Consider the following 16,008-nt stretch of genomic DNA (forward strand, 5'->3'; position numbering starts at 1 on the left):
GTACGTTTCACTTATATTCAATGAACACCCACAGGTACAGTCCGCCCTATGTAATGTCAGACATAGAGCGGATCCAGAATGCGCTAACGCTGCTCTTTCCGTGATTTTTCTCGGGCTGTTGAAGGGAAAATTCTTACCAAACCTTCCAAGAACTTCGAAACCACCCAGACTCCTTTCCTCCGCAGTAGACTATCATGTAGTTCGAACAATATAATACAAAGAACTTGAGCATGAGTTGTTTGCATTGGTCATGCCGTAGTCATGTATATGTCTGAGTTTTAACGAAGATCAAAGTAGACAGTTCCAAGGATGATTGTATTTTGGAGAGAAATAAGATGCTTATGGATAAAAGACTTGGCCCATGGCTTCTGAATTGGAATGTGCAATATATCTTTATGGAGCCTGTGTTTTTTGTTCTGCAATATCATGAAACCCATCAATACACCAAAATACCTGTAGAGAGATTGGTGAGGGGAGCAAACTTTCGGAAGATCATGTTTTTTATGAGAGTGGTTGAGTATGAAAGCAAAAATAGGAACTCTACACCAACCTTGCAATATTTCGTAACATTTCCGAGAGATGTTACGCCCTTGTCAATTCTTCAACTTTGGGCCATGGATACCTGCATATGACGTAATGTTAAGGAAAGGAAGGTCATCGATCACGCAAGTCAGTCATCAACTCAATTAAACTCACTACAATCCATTTTCTGGTTCGACCAGCATATGAAGAACGTTATAGCGGCGATTAGGGGGAGGGGGCGGGGAGAAAAATTACATTTTTACTCCATTTTAGCAGCCTGAGACTAGGAATTATAAACATTTCGCAAACTCTTGTATTTTCAGCCAAAGCTTTCTTTTAATTTCTTTAATTATTAAGGAAATACTTACCGGAAATACGAGTACACACAAAATATCGTTCGTCGCGACTAGCCGAACTGTACACCGCCACAGCAGGGGCGATGTATACCATGTTCTGCGATGAGGGTAGCCGGGGTATATTATTGCCAAAGTCACTCGCTTGTCACGCGCATTCGTCAGTCTGGCAGTTTCACTCAGTCAATGTGCTGTTCAGTTCTGTCTGGTGTCTGTTACTTTGATACTCTGTAGCCAAATACTGAATTACTTTTAAATTCTATAATCACACCGTACGCGTATTTAATTGTAATACATGTGTAATCATAGTTCCTTTGGTGAACGTTTTATTGTATTGTACTATTATTACCGCACGTCCGACTCTCTGGCTGAATGTTCAGCGTATTGGTCTCTGGCTCAGAGGGTCCCGGGTTCGATTCCCGGCCGGGTCAGGGATTTTAATCTTCTTTGTTAATTCCAATGGCCCGGGGGCTGGGTGTTTGTGCTGTCCCCAACATCCCTGCAACTCTCTCTCTCACTCACTCACACACACACACACACAACACTACCCTCCACCACAACAACACGCAGTTACCTACACATGGCAGGTGCCGCCCACCCTCATCGGAAGGTCTGCCTTACAAGGGCTGCACCGGCTAGAAATAGCCACACGAAATTATTTATTATTATTACCGCACGTAATTTGGTAGACTGTCAAACTTTATGTCTCTACTGAAAATCACTCAGAGAACATAAAAACTAACCATTTTATGGGTATTTTTTCAATGTTAATGTCTATCCCCCCCCCCCCCCTCCGCTATATCCGCCAGACCCGAGTACTTTCTGTTGTCTATACATTTCTGTGCCCCTCCCCCACTTCTTATTCCCAATCGTCGGTACTGTATTGCACGGCATTCGCCTTGGCCCCATTAGTATTATCCTAAAGCTGGTTATGCTGTAAGCTGCTTTTTGCCTAGTTGGCCCGGATTCGACGCTACAAAATCAATAACGATTTGATGAGAGTCTAGGACCTTAAGTATCGGGAACACACTGATAAAGGAAGCAGGATTTAAATCCACTCTCAGCCACAGTAGAAGCTTGTTCTTGTGGTTATATTTGGGTGGTACCTAACACACAGCCACGGCCGCTTCCAAACCAAACTTTGTCCCAATATACAGAGTAACCCGAGAGCGGAGACCATGGATCCCTTGTACCAATATTCTCAGAAGGTATCCCTGAACAACCTCCGAAAGTTTTTCGGTGAAGTTCGGGTTCACCCTCTATGTGCACCTCAATGGATAGTGTAGGGCTTTCGGTTCAGAGAGTCCCGGGTTTGATTCCCGTTCGTTTCGGGGAATTTTAGCCGCATTTGGTTAATTCCTCCCATTTGGGGACTGGGTATTTCTTTTGCCTAAATGCAGACATCTTCATTCACAAAGAGTACACCACAGAAACACGTACCTAAGAGTAAATAGGGCTGGCGTCGAGAAAGGCATCCTGCCGTAAATCTGAGCGAAGTTCACATATTCTACACAATTCGTTCTTGCGACCACACTAGGATGTGAGAAAAGAGAATAAGAAGAATAAGAAGAATTAGTGCACCAGTAAAAACACAACAGACACTTACCTTACCCAACGTGCGTAACCAGTACACTGGACTGTTGAATATGGTGCCCCAACCCCTAACATTAACCAACAATTCCAATGCTTCCTGTATCAAATGTAGGCTTATATCACAGTTTCAATCAATCAATCAATCAATCAATCAATCAATCAATCAATCAATCAATCAATCAATCAATCAATCAATCAATCAATCAATCAATCAATCAATCAATCAATCAATCAATCAATCAATCAATCAATCAATCAATCAATCAATCAATCAATCAATCAATCACTACTGATCTGCATTTAGGGCAGTCGCCCAGCTGGCAGATTCCCTATCTGTTGTTTTCCTAGCCTTTTCTTGAATGATTTCACAGAAATTGGAAATTTATTGAACATCTCCCTTGGTAAATTATTCCAATCCCTAACTTCCCTTCCTATAAACGAATATTAGACCCAATTTGTCCTCTTGAATTCCAACTTTATCTTCATACTAGCTGATGTACCCGTGCTTCGCTACGGGATTCTCAGAAAGACTGACTTGGTGGTTTTCCTAACTGAATTCAACATAGGTCATTACAAAAACGTCAGTAGGAATGTAGCGATTGAAAGCAATGTTATCATATAAAATACTCGATCAAATGAAAATCCGCACACTTTCTCAATTTCAATGAACAGTCCTACGGTGCCGATCTAAGAGTCCAAAGTTCCAGAGCTGGAATAACCAGGTCGCAGACTGCCGTGAACACTCCTCTGTCATTATTCCGTTAAATATGCACACTACTCATTCCAATCAGTGCCTCAGAGTAGGGATCGAATAGCTCGAATACTATGATGAACCAGTGTATTACGTACCAGATATATCAGAAAATGTATGAACCAGAGGAATGGCATGCTAAAGAAGAAAGTTATCTTACTCCCCAGCTACTTCCCGCCAATATACAGGCAGGCTGTTACAGTCGGTACGACCAGGCGAGTTCCCCGTGTGGTTAGGGGCGCGCAGCTGTGAGTTTGCATCCGGGAGATAGTGGATTCGAACCCCACTGCCGGCAACCCTGAAGATGGTATTCCGTGCTTTCCTATTTTCACATCAGTCACACCAGGCTGTACCTTAAAGCCAAGGCCGCTTCCTTCACACCACTATTCATTTCCTATCCCATCGTCGCCATAAGACCTACCTGTGTCGGTGCGACGTCAAGCAAATTTAAAAAAACCTCGGTACGCTGCAGTAATCCTATCTATCGGGGATTAGAGGAAACAGAAGGCAAAAAGCACATCACAACAAACAATGGTCAATGTAATGTTATTGTTGATAAAGTTTATGAGCTTTCTATATTGCAGGCCTTCACATTAGTTTTCTTTCGACTCTGTGATATTAGGGTGTCTTACAAAATTATTTATATCGTAGACTGTAGTTCCTTATTCTCAGACTTTACATACCGATTTTCACTAAATTCTGTTTACCCATTTTCTCGTGACTCGGCGCTGATATGGACATCGTAACAAAAATAAAAATTCATGAATATCTCTGATTATATGCGGTACGGTAACAATGTATAAGACATAACTGATCGGGAATTTAATAACTTCTTACATAACTGCTACTAACTTACGACATAACTAAAGTTATGTTAGTTACGTAGTATTTATCGATACGACCACTAATAACATAAATAACTTATTTGAGAGTTACATTTCAGGCCTTCCCCTAAACTACCATTTCACTCAACGTGAATAAAAAAATTTGTAGCCTAGATTGCAGAGGTTCATCACCCGACATTACATACCGATTTTCATTAAATTCTCTTCAGCCGTTTTCTATTGATGCGTGTACATACATACATATAGACAGACAGACAGACAGACAGACAGACATTACGGAAAAGTAAAAAATGCATTTTCTTGTTACTGTGAACATCACCGATACAAAAATACCATTCGTCCTTCGAGTATATCCGGCAGAAAAAGGGCGTTGAAGAGTGGCAATCTGGCAACACTCTAACCGCATGTAGGGTAACTCTACATCTGTCAGCACGTATTCTTTGTGCTGTACAGTTGGTGCAATGGGTACAGTTTTGGGTTAGCATTCAGGAGGTTGAGGGGTCGATCCTGGGTTGAAGCGTGTGTTTTTTATTTCATAAATGTAGTCCAGGTTGTATGGTATCTGGCAACTTAATCGTCAACAGCCATTGCAGCGGGTCATCTAGAAACCCTTTGCACTTACATACTACGATCCTACAAATGGACGAACAATTGTTTTCATTGGTCAGCTTTGAAAGACGTCCTTTCCACGTCGTGGGCGTGAATTTATTCGCACCACTTCATATACTAAATGCGAAACCTGTTTTCTTTGGACCCTCCTCCAATGATCTCACACATTAGTAGCAACTATTATTCTTGCCTCGTTCAAGTCCATTATATTTCGTTAGGGCTTACGTTACCAGTAGGCCTAGCAAAGTATTTGTTGTGTTCAGCGTTACAAAATGTTGTAAATGTAGGATACATGAGACCTAAGGTACGGTGTCTTACTGTATTACAGTATCTAATGTCCGATAGAAATTAGTAAATAAAAAATTGCTCCTCAACCTAGGATCGAACCCTCTACCTCCTGCATGCGAACCCAAAACTCTATCCACTGCACCCACTGTACAGCACGGATAATTGTTGCTGACAGAGGTACTTACCGTACATGTGGTTACAGTGTTGCCAGACTGCCACTATTCAATGTCCTTTTTTCTGCCTGATATACTCGCAGGACGAACTTTTGTGAGAGACTTTTTTATTGCTGGCATGTGGGGAGTCGCACTGCGACGCCCGAGTGCGCGAATTTTGCTTCATCCTGTATATAGATTACATTTCAGGCCTTCCCCTAATCTACTATTTCACTCAGAGTGAATAACATTATTGACAGCCTAGATTATAGCGACCTATTCCCCGATTTTGCATACCAATTTTCGTGAAGATACGACCACTAATACAATAAATGTTTCACAATTAAATTTTAGGCCTTCCCCTAAACTAACCATTTTTCTCAGCGTCTATAGGCTATATTGCAGCGACTTATTTCCCATGTTTGTCTACCGATTTTCATTAAGACACAGCCACTAATAACATAAATATTTGAGAATTAATTTTCAGGCCTTCCCCTAAACTACCATTTTACTCAGCGTGATTAAAATAATTTATAGCCTAGATTGTAGCGGTTCATCACCCGACTTTACATTCCGATTTTCATTAAATTCTCTTCAGCCGTTTTCTCGTGATGCGTGTACAGACAGACAGACAGACAGACAGACAGACAGACAGACAGACAGACAGACAGACAGACAGACAGAAATTACGGAAAAGTAAAAAAGACATTTTCTTGTTACTGTGGACATGACCGATACAAAAATACTATTCTTTTCAAATTCTGAGCAATGTACAGACAAAACTCTTTTTTTATATATATAGATTACATTTCAGGCCTTCCCCTAATCTAGCATTTCATTCAGTGTGAATAACATTATTGATAGCCTAGATTATAGCGACCTATTCTCCGAATTTGCATACCAATTTTTGTGAAGATACGACCACTAATAAAATAAATATTTGAAAATTAAATTTTAGGCCTTCCCCTAAACTACCATTTTTCTCAGCGTGTATAGCCTATATTTTAGCGACTTATTTCCCATCTTTGTCTAGCGATTATCATTAAGACACGACCACTAATAACATAAATATTTGAGAATTAAATTTCATGCCTTCCCCTAAACTACCATTTCACTCAGCGTGATTAAAATAATTTATAGCCTAGATTGTAGCGGTTCATCACCCAACTTTACATTCCGATTTTCATTAAATTCTCTTCAGCCGTTTTCTCGTGATGCGTGTACAGACAGACCTACAGACAGACAGACAGACAGACAGACAGACAGACAGACAGAAATTACGGAAAAGTAAAAAATGCATTTTCTTGTTACTGTGGACATGACCGATACAGAAATACCATTCTTTTCAAATTCTGAGCAATGTACAGACAACACTCTTATTATATATATATAGATTGCGATCTTTCCTACTTTTAAGGACACCACTCAAACTTATTCGTCTACTAATGTCATTCCACGCCATCTCTCCAATGACAGCTTGGAACATAGTACTTAGTCGAGCAGCTTGTCTCCTTTCTCCGAAGTTTTCCCAGCCCAAACTTTGCAGCATTTTTCTAACGCATTTTTTTTTTTGAAATCACCCGGAACAGATAGAGCTGCTTTTCTTTGGATTTTTTCCCGTTCTTGAATCAAGTAATCCTAGTGAGGGTCCCATACACTGAAACCATACTCTATTTGTGGTCTTACTAGAGACTTGTATGCCCTCTCCTTTACATTCTTACTACAACCCCTAAACAAACTCATAAGCATATGCAGAGATCTGTACCCTTTATTTACAATTCCATTTATGTGATTTAAATAAATAGTCAGCGCTTTTGTTGGAAATCAAATGAAGAGTGATGTAAATTCAATGAAGTCAAATTTTATTTCAGTATTGGCATTTCGTAGAGAGTACACCATTTCAATGACGATATGCTGTGTGTGAATCAAGTTTTCTGGAAACATCTGAGCGTTTTTATTAGATAAAAATGAAATGAAAGTGTTAATGCGTTTTTAAATGTCGACTCACCCCAATATACTCTCACTTTAGTTCATCCTTCCATGTAGAACTGGGCAAACTTAGAGGTGACTTTCAGTTCAAATTATTCTTCAAAAACGAAAGAAGTAGCTTTTAGTGCAACTCTACATCAATATGATGAGTGTGGTATGACAACGCAGAAATTCTCGAGCAGCTTTGAGCAAGTGAGCAAACACTCATGAGGTGTCATCATGGAATATAACACAGTTCAGGTTATATGCTCTGGTTTCTGCGTTTCAGTTGCTGTAATACCTCCAACTGATTTCTGTACACATCCGAATTGACCTCTTGATTGAGAGTAATGTGTCAGAGTAAAATCTATTCAGACTTATGCTGATTGTGCCGATCGATAAGGCGCTGCACACTTCTGGATATTTCCACACTCACAGCAAACCGTCCAGGGAAGTCGTAGGAAGGAATTGTATACCAATAGCTAGTCCCGAGTCATTTTCCTCATTTCAGAATAAATACAATTACTGAAACTTGTATAAAACCACAGCGACTCTACATTGTCAAGTACACTCAGCGCTAGTGATGTATCTTGCCCCAAATTGGAACAAATCACTCAGCTATAATCTACATTATTCAGAAATTAGTTATTCTCAGTGTGTTGCTGGTATTATAACGAATGTTGTACAATTTTCACTTAAAATCAGACCATGTTATTGGTTTGGTTTAAATTACTTGAAAGTACAATGTTACTTACTTTTATTGTTAAGGTTATCCATGCTTTTATGTGTTAATTCTCCTGTACAAACCACGTTTACACGTCATAATTCATTAGCAGAAGAGCACAGAAACAATATGTGGATTCCTTCCTACATGCTATCTTGTTTTCCATGGTGAATTAATAATATATTTTTCAACTTCCAGTGACGGAACGCGAAGTAATCAATGGCATTCTGGATGTAAAGAATACGAAGAATCATTGTTTGGCCTACGTCCGATATATTAATAATATCAATTTACAAAACCTGAAGAAAGCTTCCCTCTTCTTGGACATCTTGAACCGCAGTCTGGATACCGAGGCCTCCAAGTTGTTGGCTAACTTACGAGATGAAAGGCTGCCGGCCAAAATAGAAACAACGAATTTACAAAGGTAATTATCTCAAGTATATGTCCGTATTATTAGCCGTCTGCTAAACAACACCTTCTGTACATCGTTAAGAAATTAATGAGAACACAGTTTTTCAAAGACGGTAAGCTAAATAATATTATATTGAGGAGATTGGGATGCTCAGACGGTTTAGTGCTGGCCTTCGTATCGCAAGTCCCAAAATCGATATTTAAGAAGGTTTATATGTGACGTCCTTATGGCGGTAGAATTATCACTGCGCTAGAGAACTCCTTTGAGTTGAAATTCTGACTCTCCAAAAGTGCTGCAAACCCATTGTCAGCACATGGAACAACAAGTGTCATTTCTAACGACTTGCAATATAAATCCATTTCGTAAGTGAAATTATCTTGCTTTAGTTTAGGAACGAAGCGTTTGGCGATTTTCAAGTTGTGTGATGTACATAATGTATACTTACCTGCTTTTCTAATAATGATGTTAATCGTTTTACGTCCCACTAACTTTTACCACAGTTCTGAGAGACGCCGATGTGCCAGAATATTGTCCCGCAGTAGTTCATTTTTCATGGCGGTAAATCTATCGACACGAGTCTGACATATTTTAACATTCAAATACCACCGAATTGAGCCGGATCGCACCCACGAACTTGAGATCAGAAGGCCATTGCTCTACAATCTGAGCAACACAGCCCAGCTCCTTCTTCCTGAGCTAAATATTTTCCAGTCTGAAGATAAACAGGAATTTTCTTTCACTATTGTTGTAACTTCTCATTTTATCATAAAAGACTTACCATGCACTTAAATTGCACGTCACGATTTCAGACGATTCACAGTAACTCCTAATGAGAAGTTTAACTTTACCTTATCTTTCATCGGTAAATGTCTCGTTCTACTGCTTAGATCTAAAATGCAGTGCTCTTTAGAAAAAAAAAACCCTTCAAACTGCATACAGGGTGTGTAAATAAAGGTGTCCGATATTGCAACAGAGGTTGGGATTTGTCAAACCGGGAAGAAATTTTCTTATAAACACATGTCCGGAAACAAATACTTGTTGAGATATGCGCCATTGTACCCGCGCGGAGGAGCGATGTGTTCGGTGGTGTAGTCGTCTTCCCGTTGAAGGTCTTTGCACACGTCGGATCTTCAGTCATCGTATGCGGTTGTGCTGGCAGTGCAGTGCTGTACCCAAACCAGACTAGTGGTCCCGTACTCTGTGGACGATGTATACAGTGCGATGGGGTATTCCTCGAGGGAAATGTCAGACATGGTCTTTTGCTATGAATTAGCCAACGGTAGTAGACGACAGGCCCATATCATGTACGCTCAACGACATCCATACCGCAACATTCCATCAGGAAAGATTTTCGCTCGGCTATTCCAGCGACTTGCAGAAACGGGTATATTTGTTGCCAGGACAACGGATCGCGGTAGACCACGTAACGTTCGCACGCCGGAAATGGAGGAACGGGTGTTGCAACACGTGGAACGTGATCTTCACACACGTGTACGAAGAATTGTAGCTGCTGAAGGTATCAACCATGCTCTTGCGCGGCTTGTTCTGCATGGCAAGTTACTGTATCTGTACCATGTCCAACGTGTGCAATCTCTTTGGCCTCCTGACCACCCTGTCAAAGCACAATTCTGTCAATGGCTTCTACGCCAAAGGGCGGAAGATCCACAATTTACATCCTGCATTTTATTTACGGATGGGGTAGGATTCATCAGATATGGCATCAAGATTACCACAACACGAACGTGTGAGCGGATGCAAATCTTTGAGCTGTCAGGGAGTCGATGCATATCGTTTAAATCTCAATGTGTGGGCAGGAATTGTGGGTGACAAACTAACAGGGCCATGCATTTTACCGAACAGATCAACCGGTGCTGTGTATCATCGATTCCTGTGCGATGAATTACCCAGACTCTTGGAGGACGTTGGGCTTCTAGAATGCCAGCGCATGTGGTTTGTGCATGACGGGGCACCACCCCATTGTGCACGCATCGAGTGACAATACCTAAACCAAACTTCTCCTGGACGATGGATAGGCTGAGGAGGTCCAGTAGCATGGCCTCTCCGTTCACCGAACCTCAATCCATTGGTTTTCTGGCTATGAGGACATTTAAAGACATTGGTTTATGCCACACCCATCGACACTGTTCATATGTTACAGGAGCGTGTGACCAATGCGTGTGCCCACATCCGCGAGCAGCCAGGCTTGATTGGGCGTGTTCGTGATTCCTTGCGAAGAAGAGCCGAGCATGTGTACAAATGCGTGGTAACCATGTGGAGCATCTCCTGTAACGTGCAAATGGTATCCGCTGACAGACCGGCTGACATCACAGCTCCTGGTTGGTGGTGTTGATGGCTGTTTGCAAAACGCGTGTTCTGTGCAACGTGTGTGACAGTCATGTGTTCATCAGAAGAAGCTGGTAGGATGACGTCCATTGTCTGAAATGTAAATACGCAACACAAATAAAATGGCTCATATTTCATCGGGTATCTCAATCAATCAATCAATCAATCAATCAATCAATCAATCAATCAATCAATCAATCAATCAATCAATCAATCAATCAATCAATCAATCAATCAATCAATCAATCAATCAATCAATCAATCAATCAATCAATCAATCAATCAATCAATCAATCAATCAATCAATCAATCCTGATCTGCATTTAGGGCAGTCGCCCAGGTGGCAGATTCCCTATCTGTTGAGTTCCTAGCCTTTTCTTAAATGATTGCAAAGAAATTACAAATTGATTTGAACAACACCCTTGGTAAGTTATTCCAATCCCTAACCCCCTTCCTACAAATGAATATTTGCCCGAATTTGTCCTCTTGAATTCTAACTTTATCTTCATATTGTGACCTTTCCTACTTTTAAAGACACCACACAAACATATTCGTCTACTAATGTCAATGCCACGCCACCTCTCCATTGACGGCTCGGAACATACCACTTAGTCGGGCAGCTCGCCTCATTTCTCCCAAGTCTTCCCAGTCTAAACTTTGCAACATTTTTGTTACGCTACTCTTTTGTGGGAAATCACCCAGAACAAATCGAGTGTTGCTTTTCTTTGGATTTTTTCAGTTCTTGAATCAAGTAATCCTGCTGAGGGTCCCATACACTGGAACCATACTCTAGTTGGGGTCTTATCACAGACTTATAAGCCCTCTCCTTTACATCCTTACTACAACCCCTAAACACCCTCATAACCATGTGCAGAGATGTGTACCTTTCATTTACATTTTCATTTATGTCATTACCCCAATGAAGATTTTTACTTATATTAACACTCAGGTACTTACAATGATCCCCAAAAGGAACTTTCGCCCCATCAACACAGTAATTAAAAATGGGAGGACTTTTCTTATTTATGAAATTCACAAGCTGACTTTTAACCCCGTTTATCGTCATACCATTGCCTACTGTCCATCTCACAACATCATCGAGGTCATTTCGCAGTTGCTCACAATCTTGTAACTTATTTATTACTCTGTACAGAATAAGATGATCTAAATCCTATCTCTGATTCCACTTCTTTACTCATATCATTGATATATATAAGAAAGCTTAAAGTTCCAATAATACTGCCTTGAGGAATTCCCCTCTTAATTATTACAGGGTCCGATAAAGTTTCGCCTACTCTAATTCTCTGAGTTCTATTTTCTAGAAATATAGCCACCCATTCAGTCACTCTTTTCTCTAGTCCAATTGCACTCATTTTTGCCAGTTGTCTCGCGTGATCACAAGTCAATCGCAATACAGTCCATTTGACCTCTTGACTCCAAGATATCTGCTATATCTTGCTGGAAGCCTACAAGTTGAGCTTCAGTGGAATGACCTTTCCTAAACCTGAACTGCCTTCTATCGAACCAGTTATGAATTTCGCAAACATGTCTAATATAGTGTGAAAGAATGTTTTCCTAAAGCTTACATGCAATGCATGTCAAACTATGTGGCCTGTAATTTTCAGCTTTATGTCTCTCACCCTTTCCTTTATACACAGGGGTACTATAGCAACTCTCCATTCAATTTGGTATAGCTCATTCATGCACACAATAATCAAGTATGTACTTCAGATATGGTACCATATCCCAACCCATTGTCCTCCAAAACCTTGTCAATTCCAGCTCTTTTCTAGTTTTCAAATTCTGTATCTTACTGTAAATGTCACTCTTATCATAGATAAATTTTAATACTTCCTTGGTATTAGTCACCTCCTCTATCTGGACATCATCCTTGTAAGCAAAATTTTTACATACTGTTGGCTGACTACTTCTTTCTTTTGAAGATCCTCGCATACACTTCCCCCTTGTTCATAAATGATTAGTGGAATGTTTTTCTTGGAACCTGTTTATACCAATACATCGTTTCTGTGCATTCGTTTATGGGAACAGTTCTTCTCGTTTTGACCAATCCCAACCCCTGCTGCAATATCGGACACTTATATTTAAACACCCTGTATTTCCATTTTAAATAAATACTCATGTACATAAAAACCAGAACACATTGAAAGACCAGATATGGGAAATTCATATTCACTGGGCATGTTCATTAGTATGTTCGGAACAAATGATTAGCATTTAAACCATGTCGGCCCTCAGGTTCAAGGTCCACATCGATGTCTCGGCGCACCACCACTGACTGGTAAAATGTGCTTGTGGCTTTCGTTGTCGCTATAAACCGAAGGTAATGAATCAGTGTGACTTGAGCAGACGTTCAGGATGTCTCGCAGACGTATGCAAGAACCGTTCCGTCAAATAAGTGATTTTCAAACAGGGCGCGTTATGGGCATGATACAACATGCATCCTTCCGTAAAATTGGTGCTCGTGTAGGACGAAGTGTGACGGCAGTTCAACGGGTGTGTACAGAATGGTTCACAGAAGGCCGTAGAACACGACGATATGGGTTTGGTCGCACCACCAAGACCACCCCCTGAGAAGATCGACGCCTCATCCGAATGGCATTGCAGAACATATCTGTGTCCTCCTTGGCTCTGGCGCAACAGTGGAACAGTATAACACATCGTACACTATCAGGAGTAACAGTCCTTCGCCGTTTATTTCGGTCTGGGTTACCGGCGCGTCGACCAATTCTCCGCCTACCTTTGACTAATGTGCATAAACATGCTAGACTGCAATGGTGTATGGAACGACGTCACTGGGGACAGGAATGGCAGCAGATAGTGTTTTCGGACGAATCCAGGTTCTGTGTGTTTGACAAAGATGGCCGCATTTTGGTTCACCGCATCACATTGACTGCATTCGCACAAGACATACAGCGTCAACTCTAGGCCTTATGGAGTGGAGTGCTATTGGGTACAACCACAAATCACAGTTGGGGCGTGTACAGGGCACTGTGACCAGCTGGACCTACGTGAATGACATCCTGCGACCCGTAGCCATATCCTTCCTGCACGACGCCCCAGACGCTATATTTCAGCAGGACAATGCGCGACCACATGTTGCTGCACGAACACGTGCCTTCTTGTTGTCACAGGAAGTCAGACTGTTGCCCTGGCTCGCCCGATCACCGGACTTGTCACCAATCGAAATGTGTGGGATATGGTGAAACGACGGGTGCGGCGCTGTGACCCATTGCCAACCACAAAAGATGAACTGTGGAACCAGGTGAATGCAGCATGGATGGCTATACCCCAGGACGCCATTCGTGCCTTATACGCGTCGATGTCATCACGCATGGAACAAGTTATCTGTGCATACTAGGCAATAGGACAGATGCTGAACCTGGGTGACTGAAATGCTAATAATTTATGCAGAACATACTAATGAACATGTCTTGTGAATATGAACTTCCTATCTCTAGTCTTATAAGGTGTTCTGTTTCTTTATGAACATGAGTGTACATAATTGCAATAGTTATATGTAATACTTATTTGGGCCACTACAATGCTAATATTTACGTGAGCAAAGGTGAAGTGAGCTTTAACATTATTCTCCAGAATTGATTTACAGTTTCTGGTATTGGCTTATCAAAGGAGTCAAAACAAAGGCTCTACAAAACACATTGATCTATAAATTTGAGATTTAAAATATTTTTGTGAAATTTTAGAGTAGGGATGTAGAAACCACGTTTCTGCATACGTGATTTCTCTCTTTCATCCCGGAGATAGCGGGTTTGAGCCCCACTCTCGCAGCCCTGTATATGGTTTTCCGTGGCTTCTCATTTTCACACCAGGCAAATGCTGGGGCTGTACCTTAATTAAGTCCACGGCCGATTCCTTCCCACTCCTAGGCTTTCCCTATCTCATAGTCGTCATAAGACATATCTGTGTCGATGCGACGTAAAGCCAATTCCAAAAAAAACTTTCTTTCTTTCTTTCTTTCTTTCTTTGAGCAAAAATCCGAAGAAATTCTCATGATACGTCAATGTTGAAAACGATCATGATGTTTGTTTTACGAGACTTGAGATGTCTTTGGTACGTATAACTTATTTATTTATTTATTTATTTATTTATTTATTTATTTATGTATTTATTTATTTATTTATTTATTTATTTATTTATTTATTTGTAATGGAATGGTTATTTACAGAAATATCACACGGAAGGAAATTTGGGTACACGTTGTACAGTAAAACTGATCAAATGGTGACTTCCAGCGAGTTCACCCATTCGAAAGCGGTTGAAGTGGCATTAATTGTTTCGTTCCAGCTACTGTTAAATCGTCGCTTGGAGAATCCTCAATGGTGTGTGTCATGGTCTGTTCTGAAGTTCCACAATCACACAGTGGAGGGTCTTATATTCTTCGTTTATGCAGCATACATGAAAGGAAATAACATTAATAACAATAATGGAATACCATGATATAATTACTTAGCGTATAAAAATGATACTTAAGGCCAGGTGTTGAATCGCCATTCCCTTGTCGTATTTCTGCAGGCGAACTCCTCCACCAGGGTATCTACGTTTACTTTTCGCGCTCTGTCCACTTCAGTGTTAATCATCCTGCATTATTGAGCTACCTTCATGATTCATAAGGAGTTTTTAATTAAAAAAAGCCGGGATGAGTGGCTTAGACCGTTGAGGCGCTGGCCTTCTGACCCCAATTTGGCAGGTTCGATCCTGGCTCAGTCCGGTTGTATTTGAAGGTGCTCAAATACGTCAGCCTCGTGTCGGTAGATTTACTGGCACGAGAAAGAACTCAAACGGGGCTAATTTCTCGCACCTCGGCGTCTCCTAAAACCGTAAAAGTAGTTAGTGGGACGTAAAGCAAATAACATTATTATTATTATTATTATTATTATTATTATTATTATTATTATTATTAAATAATGTCGGGAAAGACCTTTCTGACGTAGCCGTTTTCACCCGGCGGGTTAGGAATAATTTTAACACCACTGAAACATCTGGGACACTCGAAATAATTATGTGATTCTTAATTATTATTTAATCTGCTCTTTCACAAAGGCACGTCGCAGAAGACAAATTTCTTAAGAACGTTCCGAATCGTCAAAAACTGATGAGGTAAGTCGGTAGAGAGGTCATCTGGTTACTTTTCCGGAAGAAGTACTGCGGCTGAAAAATCTTCATCACTTTTTCTGGAAGAGTAGCATTTTGTAAATACTCAAGTTTGTGGAGGTCTGGTTATGAAATTTTAAAATTGATTCTCAGTTGACTAAGCAAAATATGCAAGTTTTCATAAAAATCAGAAATCTTAATATATTGCCCTGGATAATATAATATAATTTCGTGTGGCTATTTCTAGCCGAGTGCAGCCCTTGCAAGGCAGACCCTCCGATGAGGGTGGGCGGCATCTGCAATGTGTAGGTAACT

General features: G+C 40.7%; 1 protein-coding gene across 1 annotated transcript in view; it reads left to right on the top strand.

Moving 5' to 3' along the window:
- LOC136863533 (NACHT and WD repeat domain-containing protein 2) overlaps positions 1-16,008 on the top strand; it is a 638,416-nt gene that overhangs the window by 134,546 nt on the left and 487,862 nt on the right. Inside the window, exon 6 of the mRNA XM_067139918.2 lies at positions 8,004-8,229. Coding sequence (XP_066996019.2) covers positions 8,004-8,229 — 226 coding nt within the window. The remainder of the gene's footprint in view (positions 1-8,003; positions 8,230-16,008) is intronic.

This window comes from Anabrus simplex, chromosome 2 (assembly GCF_040414725.1).
Source record: "Anabrus simplex isolate iqAnaSimp1 chromosome 2, ASM4041472v1, whole genome shotgun sequence".
Taxonomy (NCBI): domain Eukaryota; kingdom Metazoa; phylum Arthropoda; class Insecta; order Orthoptera; family Tettigoniidae; genus Anabrus; species Anabrus simplex.